This window comes from Chenopodium album, chromosome 11, assembly GCF_948465745.1.
Source record: "Chenopodium album chromosome 11, dcCheAlbu1.1, whole genome shotgun sequence".
NCBI lineage: Eukaryota > Viridiplantae > Streptophyta > Magnoliopsida > Caryophyllales > Amaranthaceae > Chenopodium > Chenopodium album.
Window position 1 is genome coordinate 56,486,556 of NC_137844.1, and position 19,738 is coordinate 56,506,293.

The following is a 19,738-nucleotide window of genomic DNA, read 5'->3' on the forward strand; positions in this document are numbered from 1 at the left end:
AATTATAAGACTAGTAAAAATTATGTAAAAATTAATTTATAAAAGTAGACATTATGACAAATCGAACAATATAGAAGTAGGAATCTAATTAAGGGACGGAGGAAGTATGATTATATTTATTTATTCTATTATGTATTGGTAAGAAAATTAAGTCAATAATGACATATAAATAATGTAAAATTTCAACTCTAGCTTATAAAAAAAATTGAGGGAGTTTGAGTATACTCCGGAAAAGGTAACAAGTAATTTTTTCCATGGAGGCGGATGCACAATGCTCCGTGCATCCGTTTTCTTTTCAAAAAGGCGGAATGAACATTTAGTTGTTCTGTAAAGAACATACAGTTATTTTATAAAGAACATCTAACTATTTTATAAAGAACATCACATATAGTTGTATTATAATGAACATATAGTTGTTTTGTAATGAAAATATAGCTATTTTGTAAAAAAAAACATCAAACTTTATGTTCTTTATATATATCTAAAGAACATCTGTAATATTAATAAAAAACATGATAATTAGTGGTGGTCAACTTCAGCCCGGCTTGAAAATAAGGCGGGTTTGGACAAGCCTAAAAATGCATTTTTAGTTAAAAATCCAAACCCGACCCGAAAAAAGCCCGAAAAACCTGCTATATTTTCCGGGTTTAGGCACGAGATATTATGTTAAGGCCCGGCCCGAGCCGAATTTTTGATCACCTATAATGATAATTTAATGTAATGAACATTTCAAAGAACATGAAGATAAAAGAACATTATATAACATTTTATAACATGTTCTTTTCACTTTAACTGAATGTTCTTTACATTTCTATACAATGTTCTTTACAATTATATAACATGTTCTTTTCACTTTAACTAAATGTTTTTTACATTTCTATACAATGTTATTTCCGCTTTTTTTTTGGTAGGGATGCACCATGCGGATCGTGCATCCGCCTGCAAGAACCATGCATTGAACAAATTATACAACAATTGCCTCTTGCAATAGTGACTTGTCCGAGTATGACAATAGAACGAACTTCTGTCTGGCAGCTAATTGCATAGACATAGACAACCACAGTCCACAGTGCACAAATTTAGTGTATCGAAGGCACAAGGCAGGGTATAGTAATAAAAGTTGTATATAAAGCACAGCATTTGCGAAGTAGATATATACTGCAGCTTAAATATCATCAAATTCATAATTTGGATTCAAGATAAAAACAAACTGTATTATGTTTTATACGATTTTGAAAACATATGACGAAGTACTGTACTAAATTTGTAGATACAATTCTTAAGGCAATTGCAGTTATAACAGTCTGAAAACACTCAAGCAGATGCTGAGATGAGTCTGAAAACTTGAATGTGCAGAGTGATAGGGGAGCATATACATTTTTATCGTCGATAACCATACCGCTTAAAGTTAAAATACAAACGTAATATGCCTTGTTCAAAGGTACACCTGAAACCCTTTTTACATGAAAGCTCCCACTCTTTAAGCACAACTCGGAACGCTAGGTCTTCATAAGGAGGCCCGGCTTGAAATCTAATAATACATATCTCGGTAGAATCCCCGTCTTTCTCAACAAGTGGCTTGGGAACCTTAGAACTGTCAATAAGGTGTGGGTAGAATACATTGAATTTGTACCCTTGAACAAACTTGGGAGGAGGGTTATCACGGCTGTAATGTGTCCGGTTATACTTGTTCCATTCATAACTTGTATGAACATAATTGAAATACTTGGGCTTTCTTGGGCGATACCTGTCATGCCAATCATACACCTGTGAATCCAGGTTCACTACAGCATCGGAACCCAAAACCACGTCACCTTCCTCCATGGCTCCCATACTTTCTTTCTTTGCCATGACCTCAAAGTCACCCTCCTCTGGCTTTAAACGAGGTTCTAAAGCCATTCCTGCTTCTTTCAACCACCTTTTCTGTTCAACCAAAACACCCAAGCGCTTCTCCAAAACTACCCTATCCTCATCAGGATCAATTGCTTCCTCGATTCCCTCCACAGATTTAATGTTTTCTTCTTGGAGAGCCTGCTTTACTTCAATGCGGTGCAAAATTCTACTCATATGAATTTCATCAAGACAAGCCTTAGCCTTGTAAAAGTGAAGCTGTTTAAGGACAGCTTCCCAATACTCAACCACCTTCGCTCTTCCAGTAAGCATCAATGACTCGATTTGTGCTAATAATGCTACCAAATCTTTGTAACATTTGCCTTCCAGGTAGTTTATGACATCTTTTTCAACACTCGTATGCATACCACTGAGTCCAACTCGATGATCAATTGCCTCTTTTCTCGTAATTTCAGCCAACTCCCACTCGCAAACCACCATCAATGCCTCCCAATACTCCACATGAGTTGACGATGTGGGCGCCCTGTCAAGATCAAGGTGCAGTTTAATATCATCAATTAGCTCCTGAAATTCTTTAACAGTACTTAAGCCCTTGAAAACCATGTAAGGCGGCTCATCCAACTCCTTGACATCGAATTTATCAGATTCATCAAGATACACAATAAAAATATCAATTGGCTTCGGTCTCCCTTCATGCAGCCGGACCCTAGACCTTATTTTATACTGCTCTAAAACAAACTCTCTTTCTTTCATCTCCAAGTTACAAGATTCAGCCCTGTCTCTTTCTCTCTGCAACATCACGAGATCCTCGTCTCTCTGCGCCTTCTCTAGCGCTCTCTCTTCTCTCCTCTTCTGCATCTTAACCTCAGCCATCAGTTCCTTCTGCCTCTTCTTCTCAGCCATAACGGTGAGATCATCCATTGTCGCCTTAAAACCTTGCACCATCACATCTCTCTCGATCTTCTTCTTCCACACAAACGGCTCATTGGTTATCTGATTCTTGAATTTCTTCGCCACACTCACAGCCTTTCTCTGTGCCTTCTTCGCAAGGTACTCCTTAACCTCTTCCTCCGAAATATTCCTCTTTCTTTTCCTGCTGTAGCCAGCCTCTCCAAAGGATTCTGACATATCATAGTCAGAATTGTCCTTGAATTGCCAGCGTCCTCTTCTACGTCTGCTCCTGCTGCTCTCATGACTCAACATGTTTCTGGTTGGTCAGGGATTTGGATAAGGGAAGAGAATTGATCGTGGAGGAGATACTAACTTCTATTTGGTGAAATACATTAAGCAGCGGATTATTTATATATACTTAAAGGGCAAGTACTGGATTATCCCTTTACCAAAAAAAAAAAAAAGAATTATCCCTATACTTGATGGCCAAGTAAATCTACCAGGTCATTGACAAAATTGTTGTCTTTCCTATACTAAAATTAAAATCTATGTGTAAGAAAGTAATCATATTATCCTTATGAACTTATTTCATGATTTTTTTATTTATTTAAAAAATAAAAAATAAAAAAAAAATAAAAAAAACACTTATTTCATGAATTAATTACTTATAACCCAAACTGGTTAAAAGTTCCCGTATATTATTTGATCTACTAATATTATTGATTGTAAATCTAGTGTGCAAAAAATTTACCAAAAATATATTGAGTGAAGTTAATTGTGAGCATAAATTGAAATTCATCTTGTAGTTAACCTGTAAGCATAATATATGAATGATAATACAGTCAAAACAACTCAATATCTTGCATATTAGCACAGTGCAGATTCCGCATCTCAAAATTGAAATTGAACTACTCCTAAGAGATGTATAATAGATTTGTTCGACGAAAAAACTAAAAAGTCAATTCTAATAATACAGAATACTGACTAACCAGACAAAGCAATCTGTCTGAGGCTCGAAAAATCTGTCTTGAATTCCTGGTGACCTGCTTTACTTCTTAGCACCAAGAGTTTAAAAGCCAGTCCAATGTTACAGTGTACAGACTAACCAGACAAAGCAACACGTCTGAAAACTGCTTGAAAAGTTTGTCCCCCATTTCTGGCGACCTTCTGCCCTTCCTCGGTAGCAGATACCAGGAGCTTAACAACAGGATCGGCTTCAAGTTCTTCATCTGTAATACCCTCAAACATGGGATGATTCTCAAGGCATGTTCTCATCCAGACTCCCAGCTCCTCAACATCTGTGATAGTGTAGATGATCCCTCCTTCCCGGAGTACATAAGCATATTCATCCAACAAGAATGGGCTGATTACTCTACGACGGTGATTCTTCTCTTTAAAGTGTGGATCGGGAAACAAGAAAAACATTTTTGATAGTTGACCCTTCTCAAAATAGTTTGGAATGTATTTCATGGAGTTGGTCCTTACCACAGAGACATTCTGGTATTGACCAGGATTTGTTGTCCTCAAGCCCAAAATCCGTTCCTTAACATACTCTGTCACCTTATCCCTAATTTCCATTCCAATCATTAGCTTTTCAGGGAATAGAGTTGAAAGGCTAATACAAAGCCCTCCAAAACCACAACCTACATCAGCAAATTCAATCCTCCTTGCATCTCCAGATCGGTCAGGGGAAGGAAAAATTTGAGGAAAATGAAGTGAATAGTCAACATGTTGAGGTGAAAGTGGAACAGGGAAGTGAGAATCACTTAACGGATTACTATGGGCTCGGGCTCGGTAAAATCGCTTCCGAGGCAAACCTGTTGACTTATTAAAAGTTGGGTTTCCCTTGTTCTCCAACATGCTTCTTGCCTTCTTACCCAGGATGACTGGCTGGTGCAAACTTGAAGCTTCAATAGGTCTGCTTAAAGTAACACCCAAAAAAGAGTTAAAAGGAAAGCAGACAGAGAACCCATGATATCATTCACCTGCTTTTCAGAAAGAACATGACAGAAGAAGGCGGCTACACAGGAAATGGTCCAGTTGAAAACTCTAAAACAAAATATATGCAGATCACTCATCAAGAGAAATAATAATGAGAACAAGAAACGACAACTATGAGCAAATGAAACCATGGCTTTCAAAATTATGTTTGCTAGCTTGCAAATAGCAATATCAGTAGATGTAGAGGTCTAGAAAACAGTTTGTTGTATAATGACTATTAAACATGAGCCAAGGTCAACACTATTTCATCAATTTCTTACTAGAAAACCTACCCTTCTTATTAAACTCCAGGAATTAAAAGCAAAATGACATCTTTTAACTTCAGTTCACTTCATAAGTAAAGCATTATTTATCATCCAAACATATTACACCTTTGCTTTTATCAGGGGAAAGTAACTACATGCTCTGATTTTTTATTTTATTTTTTTTTTTTGACGGATGGGATACATATTCTGTTGAAATTTGAAAACATAGACCATGCAACCACATCACGAGGGCAACAGAAGTGTTATCATGGCTTCATCAAGAACCAGAGGCCTATCCATAAAATAAGACTAACTCACCATAAATCCACCCCCACCCCTCAATTGGTCTACTAAACCTGCCTAACATAACCTATATTTTTCATGTCCTTCATGCACAAGCCTTCAATCGTGCACTTACAGGCCTGCAAAGAGTCTTACTAAGGTGCTCTCTACTAGTACTCAGCAACAAGCAAAGAAACCCAAGATACTTTTCAATCTGGGAGCATGTTCAGTCACTCACCTCCATCAAAGTTTGAGGGAAAGTATTGGGGAATAAAGGCCTCTTTGGCCAACGTTACACTATGTTTGGATGGGAAGATATGGACGGAATGGGAAGGAGAGGAGAGGATATCTTTTTCTTGTGTTTGGATACAACATTAACACTTTGTTTGGATAGAAAGAAATGGAAGGAAAAGAAGAGAAGAGAAGAGATAGGGAGGGGGACAAATTCTTTTGTTTGGGTAAAGGATTGGGGGAAGGAAGGGGAAGGAGAGAAAGGATCCATTTTTCCTCTCTTTTTGAAAAGCATAATCTCTCCAAAATTGGAGAGATTTGGAGGGAAAATGGAGCTTACCTCCCCCTCCCTTTCTTTTCCCTTCCCTTCCTCCTTTTCCCCTCCCCTTCCTTTCCTTCCTTCTTTGCTATCCAAACAAAGCGTAAGGGATGGAAGAGGAAAAGAATTGGAGAGATTTATACTCCTTCCCTATTAAACCAAAACCCTCCAGATAAGATAGGGTTGATTGGGAAATGAAATGCTAACCAAACAAAGTGTTAGTGTTATTTCCTTTGTGCAATTTTGTTTATTTCCCACTATAATATCTGTTATAGTGTTATGATATTTAATCATTTCTAAGCAAGATTGTTAGAGTGGATGTAAGCCATGATATCATTAGGGCCGTAAAAGCTATGCTCTGTAAGCTCACAAAAGGGAGTTATTGCCTTTGTAAAAATCAAGCCTATTGAATGAAATCTAAGAGAGAATTTCCTTAATTAGTTGTCACGTCATTTCTAACTAACCAAGTCATAATATTTTGCTTCAATTACATTCCTTGGAAACAAAAAGAAAGATTTCTATCTATTCTATCAAATGGCTTTTTGTGTGGATGATGATTTTGTAAAGGAAGATGGATGGAAATTATGCAGACATTACCTTTAAGGCTTTAACCTAACCCCATTTAACAGATCCCATAGTAGAACTTTCAAAACCCCACAAATCGTACTTTATAATGTATAAAGAGAAAATAAGCAATTATCTGTGCAAAGTTATTCACTACAATAAGTTGAACATAACTAAATTAAGCACAAATGCACAATATAACTCTCGAGCAGGCCATACCCGGCAGGGGGCGGTCGCCCTGGACCCAGGCCCAATATCATGGCTTTCCATCCCAACATGAAAAGTTATAAACAAAAGCCTGTGAATTTAGGCAGTATGGTTGAAGTGTTTCAATGGTATTGCGGCCCTGTTAATCATCAAGCTTCTTAAAGGGGTTCACTAGGGGTGCTAAACACTGCCAAGCCGGAATAGTGTTAGGCTCAATAGGAATAAGGCAGGTTCAAACCCAAGGTTGGCTAAGGCTCCAATAGCCTCAAATAGGCTCGAATAATGCAACACATTAGCAAACAAATTTGACTCAATCATCAATTGAAGCTCAGAAAAACACATAAAATTCTGGTGGCTTAAGAATATCAGCGTAAATTGCATAAAACAAAATTGCTCATTATAATGGTTCATAAATTCAGGGATTATCCCCAATATTCAATAATCCACCTTAGAAAAACCCTAAATTGACTATGCTAGCAATTAAATAAAAGACAGTGAAATTAAGCCCTAAATTGTGAAGTTGATAAACGATGTTAGAAAAGGAAAAAACAGCTTACCTCAGAACTCAAAAGTTGCTTCAATGGAGGAGAGAGAAAGCTCAAAATCCACTTCAATGGGAAGTCAGAGTACGCTTCAATGGAGGAAAGAGAGGGGATGCAGTGCAAAAGTGAAAAACTAGAAATAAGAAATTAAAACATAGGAAGAAAATTAATGACCCTATAATCTTAACCGCCGGATCTAATAATCAACGGTCATAGTACATTCATTTTGTTTTTATTTTTTTTATTTTTTGGAAAACATTAGGGGCGTGTTCGGCACTAGCTTTTGGGTAGCTTTTAGGTAGCTTTTAGTGGTTTGACTTATTCAAACTACTACATAGAAAAAATTATGAGTGTTTGGGAATGTAGTGGTGGGGGTAGAGTTTAGTGGTTGAAGTAGCTTTTGTGAAAAGTTAACATTATTAACTTTTGTGAAAAGCTAGGTAGCTGTTGAATTTTCTTCTATTTTTTTTAGAATTTTACAGTTCACAGCTAGTTTACCAAACACTCATACTAAATTATTTATTTTCACAGCTAACAGCTAGTTGACAGCTAACAGCTTCATATACAGCTAACAGCCACCAGCACAGCTAACAGCTACCTCTACAGCTATATTTTGCCGAACACGCCCTAGGTAGGAGGTTTATAAATTAGAATCCCCTAAAAGCCTAAAAGTACTATGGCCCTATTCTTTTGAGCTTGTGGCACGGTAGGAGAGCAGAACATATTTCAATATATCAGAGCTGTGCAGAGTAGAGTAGGGTTAGGATTCCACACACTGCATAGCAGAGTAAGGCAGAACATGGCAGATTTCGGCAGGGCAGAACATGACAGAACAGAACAGAGCAACTCGAAAAAACAGGGCCTAAAACTATTCGAGAACAGATCCACACAGACAAATTTCAAACAACCACGAGTATCCCATCTTACCACAAGGTGAGCTATCGTATTACTCATACTTCAAATAGGAGAAGAAATAAAGGCATTAAAAAAAACTAAGATAACATTCTAATTGCTAATATCATCATATATAAATCCCAAATTGGCAAGCGACCTCTGAAACTGTTATTGATTGCATCACATACTAAACTATTTAAGCGGTCATCATACATTCTCATACAAAGTACTCCCTCCGTTTTTAAATACTCGCTCATTTCTCCGTGTGCGGATTTTTAGGAAAAATTGGAGAAAGTAAATAAAATATGGAGATAGTGGAGTATGGATAAGAATAAAAAAATTGTAAAAAGTAAAAGTAGTTGAAATAATTGGAGGAGAGATAATATAAAATTAATAAAATATGATTGATATTGGGTCCACTAGGTGAGAGAAATAAATTAAATATAGTAAAAGATTTTCAAATAAGGAAATAGAACAAGTATTTAAAAACGGTCGAAAAAAGAAAGTGGAGCAAGTATTTAAAAACGGAGATATTATAACTTTTTTTTTTGACGAGAGAGTATAACTTTTGTTTTCACTTAAATACTCTATTTTATCCCCCTTAAGGTGTATCAATTTGACTATTGCATTATTCATGTATATAATTTTTGAAATTGACATCAATAATTATTGCACTACCATATTAAACATAGTCATTTAGGTATTTGTCAATGTATAGTTTTTGAAATTCAATTTTTTTTTTTAATACTTTTTATTAGTTAAGATATAGATTCCGAACTTCAAATATACACTTTATACTCCTTATAATATAAAGTCAAATTTTCACGTCGGCATATGTGCCAATCAAGAGACACCTAGAAAAAACAAAGGAAATAGGTGCTCTCTATGTATAGTAAATTAGTAAGGAATATCAATTTTTTGCATCATTAAAATATTATCCCAGCCCGCAACTTCACATTAATATAAACAATTTAATAAAATCCACTCACTATACTCCGTAAATTTCTTAATTTCTATAAGCTATCTCATGAAAAACATCTCAAGTACAATGTCAATGACATATAGAGGACTTATTGAGACGTATAGACTTATATTTTTTAAAAAAATCATCAATATAGTGTTAACAAAATTTCACATCATGTTGATAAAAGTACATGTTAAAAAAGTAATAAGTAAAATAAGATCAGAAAAATAAATTCAAAATTAGTTTTTTTTTTTTTTTTGGTTAGGAAAAGGGTTCTACCGGGCCGGAACATCTCACATGTGCTACAATATGCAAAAATAAGGTGATCTAAACTCCTTTACCTTTTCTCCTTGAATCCCTTTGTTAATTTCATTCTGTTTCCCCCGAGTGAACCAAACGCCTCACTTAGGGGGCGTTTGGTATCAAATTAGTAAATGTAAGGGAACGGGAACAAATTAGGAGGGGAAAGGGTAATATATAGTGTTACCCTTACTAGCTAATTGTTTGGTATTACTAAGGAAACGTAAACAATTATAACCAATCCCTTTTCTCTTGTTTGGCATAGATAACTTGGAAACAAATAACTTTCCTTCTATTTTTTGTTGTCTTGGCTAACTTTTGCTATACATTATACAATGTAGAGCAACACTAATTACCATAATATATATATATATATATATATATATATATATATATATATATATATATATATATATATATATATATATATATATATATATATATATATATATATATTGAACCGATTACCATAATATATCATATGCTAGATATAGGAAAAGTCACATAAATTGTTGATTACAAAAGCATTGAAATTCTAGTATTCTCAAGTAAAAATAAAAAAAAAAGCATTTAAAAACCATTGAAACATTAACTCCAATAACAACTTAGGACAAAACTTTCTACTTCTTCTTAAGAAGATCAATTGCATATTGTTTCTTCATATTACTTGGCGCTTGATAGAAGATGCGAAGCTTATGTTCTTCAGCCATGAGAATTGTAGCAACCACTAAAGCTTCGGATGGAGAAATTCCATCTAACTTCATCACCTCATCCAAAACCTTGTTCACTTTTTCATCCATCCTTTGCTCTCTTTCTTCCGCTTTAGACCATGCACTAGCCATAGTCCCAAGATTAACATTGATATTTTCAAATATCTTCCCAAAATTATTAGAAACATCATGGAGGGAGGCTAACAAATCATCATCATCATTCCTACACAAACTCTTCAAATCTACCTTGTTCTTTCCCTTTACCTTAGCCTCCTTTGCCTTTGTAGAACATTTTCCGGATTGAGTAGTGGAATCACTTGCGGAAGAATGAATCGTAAAAGCCTTCACTTTTGCCATTTTTGAAGGAGTTGAATGATCATCCTCTATCTTCATGGGACGTTTTCCGGATTGACTTGTAGAAGAATAAGTGTCCGAATAAGTAGAATTCACATCATCTTCTTCTTCACTCTCGACATTCAATGGTTGCTTATCAATCTCTTGATCCATATCTTCTATAACATCAACAAACGACTCACTTGCATCTCCGGTAGCTTTGTCTTTTGCATAAATTTCTGCTAGAGTGTCATAATGAATGAATGGAACTCCAAACAACCCCTTAGCTTTCTTATGAGTCTGCCATGTAAGAGAGAATACAACAAGATTAATTCACAAGGCAGAATTGTACTAAAAAAGACGGCAGTCCATAAAAGACAGTAGTTCTGGCCGATAACAAAGTAAGAAGACCCCAATTTAGCAACCATCAGCTCACAGCAAATTCTATATCTCATACCTGTATGGAATAAGTTTGTGGTCAAGGGAGCTAATTTACAAAAACAAAAAACTGTGTTCAACCACCAAGAATGTGCCAAAATCAAGTATACATGAGAACCTTGTGCAGAATGATTATCCCCAAATCATTGTCTAATACTTCAGGAATATTGTGATGCTTATTTTATATAACAGGATATGTTGTTCTGCTAATTTACCCAGCTTCAATTATCTGAAATTTTTTGTTCTGAATCATTAACTTCTAAATTATATTCCACTACATGCAATCTGAATCACTATATTCCACTATATGCTTTAACTTTTGCTAATATACATGTATGGTTACAATTCTAAATTTGACAATAGTACTTGTATATGTATATACAGTCATTTGTATATGTAGTATAACTGCTAGCATAAATAAAAGTATAACAGAAAAATGCATCAGAACAGAAAAATGATTGTCAGAACAATCTGAAAAATGCTAGCAGAGGACAGATTCAGATGATACATTTCACTTATTGCATACTTACATATGAGCATATATTATACAGAACAATAAATGCAACATATAATGAACAATGCTACTGCCATTATATGTAATTTGACTCAAGTAGCAAAGTTACCACATATTTTCAAACGGAGAGGGGCAGTAGAAGGGAGTGGGGGTAGCAGAAGGGAAGCAACAGAAAGGGAAGGGGGAGGGGCAGCAGCAGGGGAATAGCAGAAGGGGGGAGGGGCAACAGCAGGGGAATAGCAGAAGGGGGGAGGGGCAGCAGCAGATAATACAGAAGCAGAGGACAAAACAAAAAAGAGCAGTTCATACCTTTATCCATCCGTCGAACACCAACTTATCTACTTGTAGAATCTTGTTCTCAGCATCCCATCCAAATCCTGAGGTGGATAACATTTCCGCCAATGCACTATATTTCTCCGACCAATGATTGATCCTCGACTCAATGTGGGGAACCGCTCTCAAGCCGCAATTAGGAAGTACGCCATTGATCATCTCTTCCAACTTATTCATGTAACCATTCTTAAACCCATTCTCACACTTCCCCTTCGGATCGCAACTCAACTCATGCAAATATCTTATTAGAACTGCATCTTCTTCATACGTCCAATACCTTTTATTTTTACCTCTGCCTCGATTGCTTGCCTCACCCTTAGCTTGACTAGCCTTCATCTGAAAAATTGCCGATTAAAAGACATATTAGAACTGAACAGAACAAATTACAAGGCTGATTATAATAGAACATATCATACATAACAGATTATAAGGCATATTAGACAAAACTGAACATGACATATTATAAGGCATATCATACTTTTTGTGTTATTGACCATGTCTACCTCTCGCCCTCCAATTGTTAAACATATCTTGGGCTAATGTGTTTCTAAAATTGGTCCAATGATCTGAAGTAGCAACACTTGTAATAAATTCCATCTCATCATCAGCATCACTCTCGGAATCATCATCGAATTCACTCAATTCATCTTCTTTTATATCATCCGTAGGCATGAATTTTCTAATTAGATTATGCAATAAGCAACAAGCCATCACGATACATCCATGAGTTCGAATAGGGAAAAATGAAGGACTTCTAAGTATACTCCATCTTCCTTTAAGTAGGACAAAACATCTCTCAATCACATTTCGCGCCCTAGCATGTTTCATGTTATAGAATTCCTCAGCACTTTTGGGGTTGTCGGTCCGTCCATTCTTTTAAATGGTATCTTTGACCTCTATATGGAGCAAGAAAACCCTCACAATTCGTATACCCCGCATCAGCCAAATAATAATTACCTTCAAAAAAAAAACCTTCACTTACCTCACAAAAACTAACAAAACATATATACTCACAAAAAAAGACCTTCACTTACCTCGAGGTACCCTAAAACCGTTTGGTCTAGAAAGAGTGTTTTAAAGTACACGCATATCATGGGCCGAACCTTCCCAACCAGGAAGAACATAAATAAATTGCATATTAGGTGCACAAACACCCAATACATTCATAGCAATCGTTCCTTTTCTTGTTCTATACTTTGGTCGTTCTTGTGAAGGCACATTTACATTAATGTAAGTCTCATCTAATGCCCCTAAACAATTCTACAAAAATAGGAAAAAATATTACTTACAAACAAGCAAAAATAAGAAAATCCTAGCAAAATTTAGGGGCTTTGAAAATACCAATACCTTGAAGGATTTCCACCTTTCATCTTCACAATCATCCAATATTGGTGTGGGATTGTAAAGTAGTACTTTACGCAACTTGAGAAAAGCCCTTAGACAAAGGTGAAATTGTCGGCTCACGGTTTCTCCACTTCTAAAGAAGTATAGTCCAATAGACCTATTCTTCTTATGATGAGCCAACGTGTATAAAAATATGACTACTATCTCTTGAAGCGACATGTTTTTTGTTCCACTCAAACCCCCAATGTCTCTAAGCATCTCACAAATAATATTGAAAGTTCTTCTATTAACGCGAAGCTCACTCTTGCATTTCACATCACTCTCCCTATAAAGCCCTCTCAATACTAACATTCGTAACAATTTTTTGTTTCTTTTCCTTTCTTTTATTTGAACCCCCTTTATTGTAACAACGCAAATTATATACCACATTAAATACATCATCAACATAATAATAACCATTGCAATTACTAATTGTATTTGTTTTAGTTTTTTCTTCCTTATAAAACGCACAAGTTGAGCCATTGTACAAGAAACACTGAAAATAAATGGCAATTGAACCTGATAAACGGCAAAACAATAGTTATATCAATCTCTAGTTAGTTGAACAAATATTGTCAACCAGATCATGAAGAGTAAACTAGTAGAGAAACAAGCAAAATTAAGCAAAATAGTAGCAGCAACAAAGACATGTTTTACTCAATCAAAATTAAGCAAAATAGTAGCAGCAATAATTCACAATATTATACCCAAAAATTACCTACTTACTTTTCCCATTACTATAAACTCTTCCCATCAATAAAAAAGGAACTAACAATTCAGGATACAACACCCTTAATCACATATTAATTTTTGCCAATTTTATAGCAAAAACTTGCAGAAGAGATACAATACTAACATGCAGCAACTAATTAATTGACAAAAAAAATCAACAAATTTAGAGCAAGGATTTCGAGAATCAACAAATTCTTACAAAATCAATAGAAATCGCAGCTTACATACACCATTAAACCACAATGATGATAATTCATAGCCTAAAACAATAACATACGAAACTGAAACTTGAAGTAATTACAATAATACAATCAAAAATCAACTCCAACAAACATCAAAAACCTAAATAAAATATTGCAATTGAACACGCAAGTAAAAAATTAAAACCAAAAACGCAAAAATTGATACTATATGAACCCTAGAAATTGAACAAGAGAAATGAAATAGCAAACCTGTGATAATTTCTAAAGATTTGCAGTAGAAAATTGAAAATTTAGGAGCAAGATCTGGAGAATTGCAGCTTTCCTTGTAGAATCGTCGAACAATTTGTGGTTTCGATCGATCAAAGTTGAGGGTTTCTTGGGGGAGAACTGTCGTATGGGAGGAGAAAGAAGAGATAGAGGAAAGAAACGGGATTTGTTTCCCTAAATTTTACACTGGAAACAAAGTAATGGAATGGGTTAGAGGAAGGAAACGGTTTCTATTAGTTAACTCATCAACCAAACATGTACTAACGAAAACAATAACCCGATTCCGTTTCCAGCCCTATAAAAAGCCTATACCAAACACCCCCTAATCATTTTAATTTCCCTTTGGAGCTCCTCATTTGTTTGCTAGCAATACGTTTCCTTCACTGAAGCAGTAATCTTTGCTCTCATTGTAGCGGCTTCTGAGCTCTCTCTCCTCCATTGAAGCAGCTTCTGAGCTCTGAGGTAAGATGCTTTTTTTTCATTTATTTAGTCACCGAATATCAATTTCACACTCAGTATTAGTCAATTTAGGGTTCTTCTGAAGGTGGATTATTGAATCCCTTTAGGGTTTTTTTTTATGGAAGATTATTTATGTCCAGTGATTTTGTTGCTAAAATATTTCAGATGGGAAAATATTACTTGAATGTGAATTTTATAATTGAGTCAGATGTGATTGCTAAGATGTTGCATTTTTCGAGCTTAATCGAGTCCATAATCAGAGCCTTTTAGTGGAGGCTCGTCCTACTCCTATTCGGGCTTTAGCACCCCTAATGAACCCTCTTAAGAAGTTGATGCCCTTAACAAGGTTTCAATACCATTAACCATTCACCCACGTTTCTCAGCCTTTCGTTTATAACCCGTTAATGTTAGGATGGAACTATGAAAACCGGCCTCAATACCATTAATTTTATGCATGATTGCTATAATAACATTGTTGTGGAATGTATGAAACAGGCATTTGTTAAATTATAATATGGAATGAGCTATATGATGCTGATTTCATCACATTTGTCCAAGATTCTGGAAGGCATGCGTAGTCACTATGTTTGGTAGGTGATTGCGAATGTTCTGTATGGATACTTTATATACACGTTTACAAGGCATTATAGTTGGTACGTATGATTTGGAGTGTGTATCATCGGTTAATTTTACTTGCTGCTTCAAACATTACGAAGTCTGCAGCAGTAGTCCACAATGTACATATCTGTAAATCTTTCTATGGAACTTATTGGGAAACTAATGTGTGCGGTAGACAATTTAATGTTGCGTATGTCAGGCGTTTTTGTACTAGAACTGAGCAAGATGAGCTGTGTTGGGAAGGTCCTAACCATGATATTATGTTGAAAAAGCTTGAAAGTGCATTGTTGGATTGCAAAGATTATGAGGCATGGCCAGTCTTTAGCAAGTTTAAGAGTTTGTATGGTTTTCCTCCACCTGCTATTTTGAGTAAGTTGATCTCTGGACTATCCTACTCATCTGATCACAGCTCACTTCCTAAAGCGTGCAACTTAATATTTAAGGTTGCAAAAGAAAATTCTGAATCACTTGAGCATGATTGCTTGTCTAGGCTTTGCCTTTTGCTTGTAAGAGCTCAGATGCCTGTCCTTGCATCAAAAGTACTCAGACTCATGCTGCAGAGAAATAATGTTCCCCCTGTGGATGTGCTGTGTTCTGTGTTTATGCATATGGTGAAGACTGAGGCTGGCACATGTCTGGCATCTAATATCCTTCTTGAAATTTGTGACCATTTCCATCATCTTACTGCAAAGAGATCTGAATATGCCATGTCTATGAAACCTAGTACTACAATCTTCAACCTTATTCTGGAGGCTTGTGTGAGGTCTGGATCATCGCTGAAAGGGCAACAGATAATTGAGGCAATGGCACGAATAAGAGCAGTAGCTGATGTACACTCGGTTCTTCTATTCACTTGCATTTATGAAATGAATGGTCTGAGGGACGAGTTGAAGAAGTTCAAAGAGTATGTAGATCGAGTTTCATTGCCACTTGCTCGACATTATGTTCAATTCTATGACAAGCTTTTGAGCTTGCATTATGATTTTGATGATATTGATGCTGCTGCCAGCCTGGTAACTGATATTTATCTTCTATGGGGGTCACGTCCTCTGCAACTAAATGAGGAACTGATGAAGCCTTGTAAACTGCCTATTGGTTCCCCATATTTGAAAGAAGGTTTAAAAGTTCAAGTTATGTTTGAGTTACTGCAGAAGAATTTTGTCATTCATGTGAAAGGCCAAGAGGAGTATGTAACATTTAAGAACGGAAAACTTATTATTACTAGTAAAGGCTTGGCACGACTTATTATAAAATACAAGAGAAGAGGTAGGATTACTGAACTTTCTAAACTTTTAGTTGCAATTCAAAAGAAGATGGGTACAGCTCAAGAAGAAAATCTTTGCTGTGATGTAATTCATGCATGCATTGATTCTGGTTGCCTTGAGACTGCTCATGATATGTTGGATGATATGGAAATGGCCAATATGGCTGTTCCCTCCTCAACATATATGTTACTTTTGAATGCCTATCGCAAAGAAAATATGTCCAAGGAAGCTGAAGCCCTTGTGAAACAAATTAAAATGACTGGTTTGCTCACTAATGCATCTGATGAAACAACGGTGTCTAAGTGTCTTTCAGGAGTAGCACATGGAAGTGTGGTTGAACCAAATACCAGTAGGCAATCAGAATTAGCTGAATCTTTGGTTCTAGAAATGAACTGGGATTATAATAAATCTCCATCTAAAGTTTATGAGCTTAATTCTTCTATGTATTTCTTTTGCAAGGCCAAAATGATGGAGGATGCTCAGACAATATACAGAAAAATGCAGGAGTTAAAGATACAGCCCACAGTGCAAACTTTTGCTCACTTGGTACAAGGCTACTTATCTTTGGAAAGGTATCGGGAAATCACCATCTTGTGGGGTGACATCAAAAGGTTTATGGATTATGGATGTGCACTTGCAAACAGGGATTTGTATGAGTTATTGCTGATAATTTTTCTTCGAGGAGGCTACTTTGAGAGAGTACTGGAAGTTCTTCACCATATGAAGGAGCACGGTATGTATGCTGATAGATGGATGTTTAATAAGGAGTTCATAAGGCTTCATAAGAACCTTTATAGAAGATTGAAGGCCACGGAGGTTAGAACCGAAGCACAGAGATTGAGGCTTGAGCATGTTAAGGACTTCAGGAAGTGGGTTCGCAATAATTGAACCAGTGTTGGGGCTATCTGATTTGGTTGATAGAATGGAAGGCACCCTAACTCTTGGTGTGTAATTAATCAAGCCAACAGGTAGATAGAGATTCACAGTGAAGCCAGAGACTTCGCGGAATGGTGAGTAAATTTTTTGACCCATTTCTTTTTCTAATTGCAATTTATGAAAAGCAATAGTAGTTTTTTGTGTTTTCAGCAGTGGCTAACCAATTCAAACTTGGTTGTATTTTTAAAAAAAAATCCTTATTGGTTTAAAGTTTGTGTCAAGTTAAATCGGCCTGATAGCCTCATATAAGCAAATTTTCATGATATCGGCCAAGACTGTTTCTAATCCCTTTAAGCTTAAAGCTTTAACATTTGATTATTGTTTCCTATGGTTTTCACGAGTGCAATTTTTATGAATAATTTGAAATATTTATATCTAGTAAATTTGTCTATTTGTGCAGAACTGAAGCTAGCCACTTTGGCCGTTGCACTAAATGCTGCAAGAAAACGTCGGGCAAATGGCAAAGAAATATCAGCAGGATCTATATAGAGGTTGGTGATAGCCTCTGTCTAACTTTGTATACAAGGCATTAGTTACATGTTGATTGATGGTAGTTGTATATTTCTAGGACATTATTAGCATATCAAAATGTTGTGTACAAGTAACATGATCAGAGATAGGAAAACAGCCAAGTAAACATATTAAGAAAAGTAGAATTTAACTATTACTTGTGTACAAGTAAAACAATACCTTGTCTTGTCCTTTTCTCTTATGGATTTGTTCTTTAAAATTGCATACTTTGCATTACAGGATAAAAATATCTACTATTAAGTTGAATATTCTTTTCAACTTTATGTCCATGATGATAACATGTGAACCATAACCATTTTTATTTTGTGTTCAAACCTAAGGAATTATGAATTATAATATTGTCAAGTATACACAATTTTTATTTAATTTTTATAAATTTTGATATTTTTGACCAAAGTGAAGTTGATTAGGTTTGACCACAAAAAGTCAGGTACTTCCAATCATCTTGAGGCGGAGGTAGTCTATTCCCTCATTTGAAAGTTGGTTATTTTGAAGAAGAATATTGAAATCTGAAAGAGGTGCTACACTACATTATATTGGTTGTTTGAAAAAATCTATCCTGTCTTTATATGGAAGTTGCCATCATCTTTTTTTCCACTTACAAATTGTTTTCTTGAAAATAGTAGATAGGATTTGGTAGGCTGGTAGCATTATCTTAATATTGGTTTCAAGGTCAATCTTTTGTGGAATAGATAGTTGGTCATACATGATTTATTTAGGACATCTCACCACTGAAATGGACAAATTAAGTCCATATTCAATGTTTAGATAGATGACCTGAGTTGATCTCATTTCAAAATGCTGATGTATATTGTTGTTGCTTGTGCGTTTCAGCTTGTTGAATAAGTGGAAATACATGCAAGCACACTCAGAATCATGAACAGTACCACAGAACCTGTTTGATTCAGTACAAGCTCACTCTTGGATATTTGGCTTAAATTATACGAAGGACAACGTAATGGATAAACTGAAGACGTCTAGGTTGAGCTCGACATGATTTGGTTGGTGAACTTGAATGAGTCAATATTCAAATCAAACTCTAAGTTGAGATCAAAATGGCATCAAAATCTGCTAGTTTGACTTTGGAATTTTACCAGAGGTGCATTAGCCAACGTAGCTTGTGTTTTCATCCATTTAATCTACAAGGAAGTCCAACAACTTACGTGAGCGATTAAGCTACGAGCAAAACTAAGCACATGAAGAAATGTGTATGATTTTGAGTAGTTAGATTATCTCAATAGGCAGTTGAGTTGAGAAAAGTAAATTTTTCTTTTTACAGAAGTCATAAGTTGCATTTCAAATATTTGCAGCTCTTTTTCACCTACCATGTACTGTAAGAGTTTGTAACAAGAAAGGAGTCACTTTTGGAAGTAGCATGCCCTTTTATTCTAATATGATCATTATTCATTAATCTATTTCTGCAAACCAAAATGTTGGGTAAAATATCACCTTTTGAGTCCAATAAATTCTCCCTCTTTGCTTTAGAACTGATAATAATGAAATAATCTAACTTGTTTATGAATCAAGGAGTACTTGAGCTAGACCCAATATTTTAATAGTTTGAATGAGTAATTCATTAGAAACCTTAATATCTACTTATGGAGAGCATAGTCAATTAGTCATGCACTCATGCAATTGAATAGAAACTACATAGTACAATTTGATAATTTGTCTCTTCATATAAACCCACCATTGTATTATAAAATCCTTAACCTACCCTATAAA

The 19,738-nt window shown here is 35.5% G+C and overlaps 2 protein-coding genes and 2 pseudogenes across 3 annotated transcripts; 1 reads left to right on the plus strand and 3 right to left on the minus strand.

The window, feature by feature from the left end:
• Positions 1–1,225: 1,225 nt before the first annotated feature.
• On the minus strand, positions 1,226–3,054 carry LOC145566947 (splicing factor Cactin pseudogene; annotated as a pseudogene).
• A 488-nt stretch (positions 3,055–3,542) lies between these two features.
• On the minus strand, positions 3,543–7,296 carry LOC145569344 (tRNA (guanine-N(7)-)-methyltransferase-like). The gene is made up of 2 exons (XM_081628694.1): positions 7,149–7,296; positions 3,543–4,660 (listed from the first exon to the last, which is right to left on the minus strand). Exon 2 carries the CDS (start codon positions 4,600–4,602, stop codon positions 3,844–3,846), a length of 759 nt encoding a protein of 252 aa, XP_081484820.1. The 5' UTR covers positions 4,603–4,660; positions 7,149–7,296; the 3' UTR covers positions 3,543–3,843.
• Positions 7,297–9,790: 2,494 nt separating this feature from the next.
• Positions 9,791–14,392, minus strand: LOC145569345 (uncharacterized). The gene is made up of 3 exons (XM_081628696.1): positions 14,187–14,392; positions 11,596–11,955; positions 9,791–10,634 (listed from the first exon to the last, which is right to left on the minus strand). The coding sequence occupies exons 2-3, from the start codon at positions 11,953–11,955 to the stop codon at positions 9,912–9,914; spliced, it is 1,083 nt and encodes a 360-aa protein (XP_081484822.1). The 5' UTR covers positions 14,187–14,392; the 3' UTR covers positions 9,791–9,911.
• A 154-nt stretch (positions 14,393–14,546) lies between these two features.
• On the plus strand, positions 14,547–19,432 carry LOC145569346 (pentatricopeptide repeat-containing protein At4g17616 pseudogene; annotated as a pseudogene). Its single transcript, XR_014096098.1, has 4 exons — positions 14,547–14,666; positions 15,159–17,556; positions 17,883–17,973; positions 18,848–19,432. The product of XR_014096098.1 is annotated as a pentatricopeptide repeat-containing protein At4g17616 pseudogene (transcript).
• The last annotated feature ends 306 nt before the right edge of the window (positions 19,433–19,738 follow it).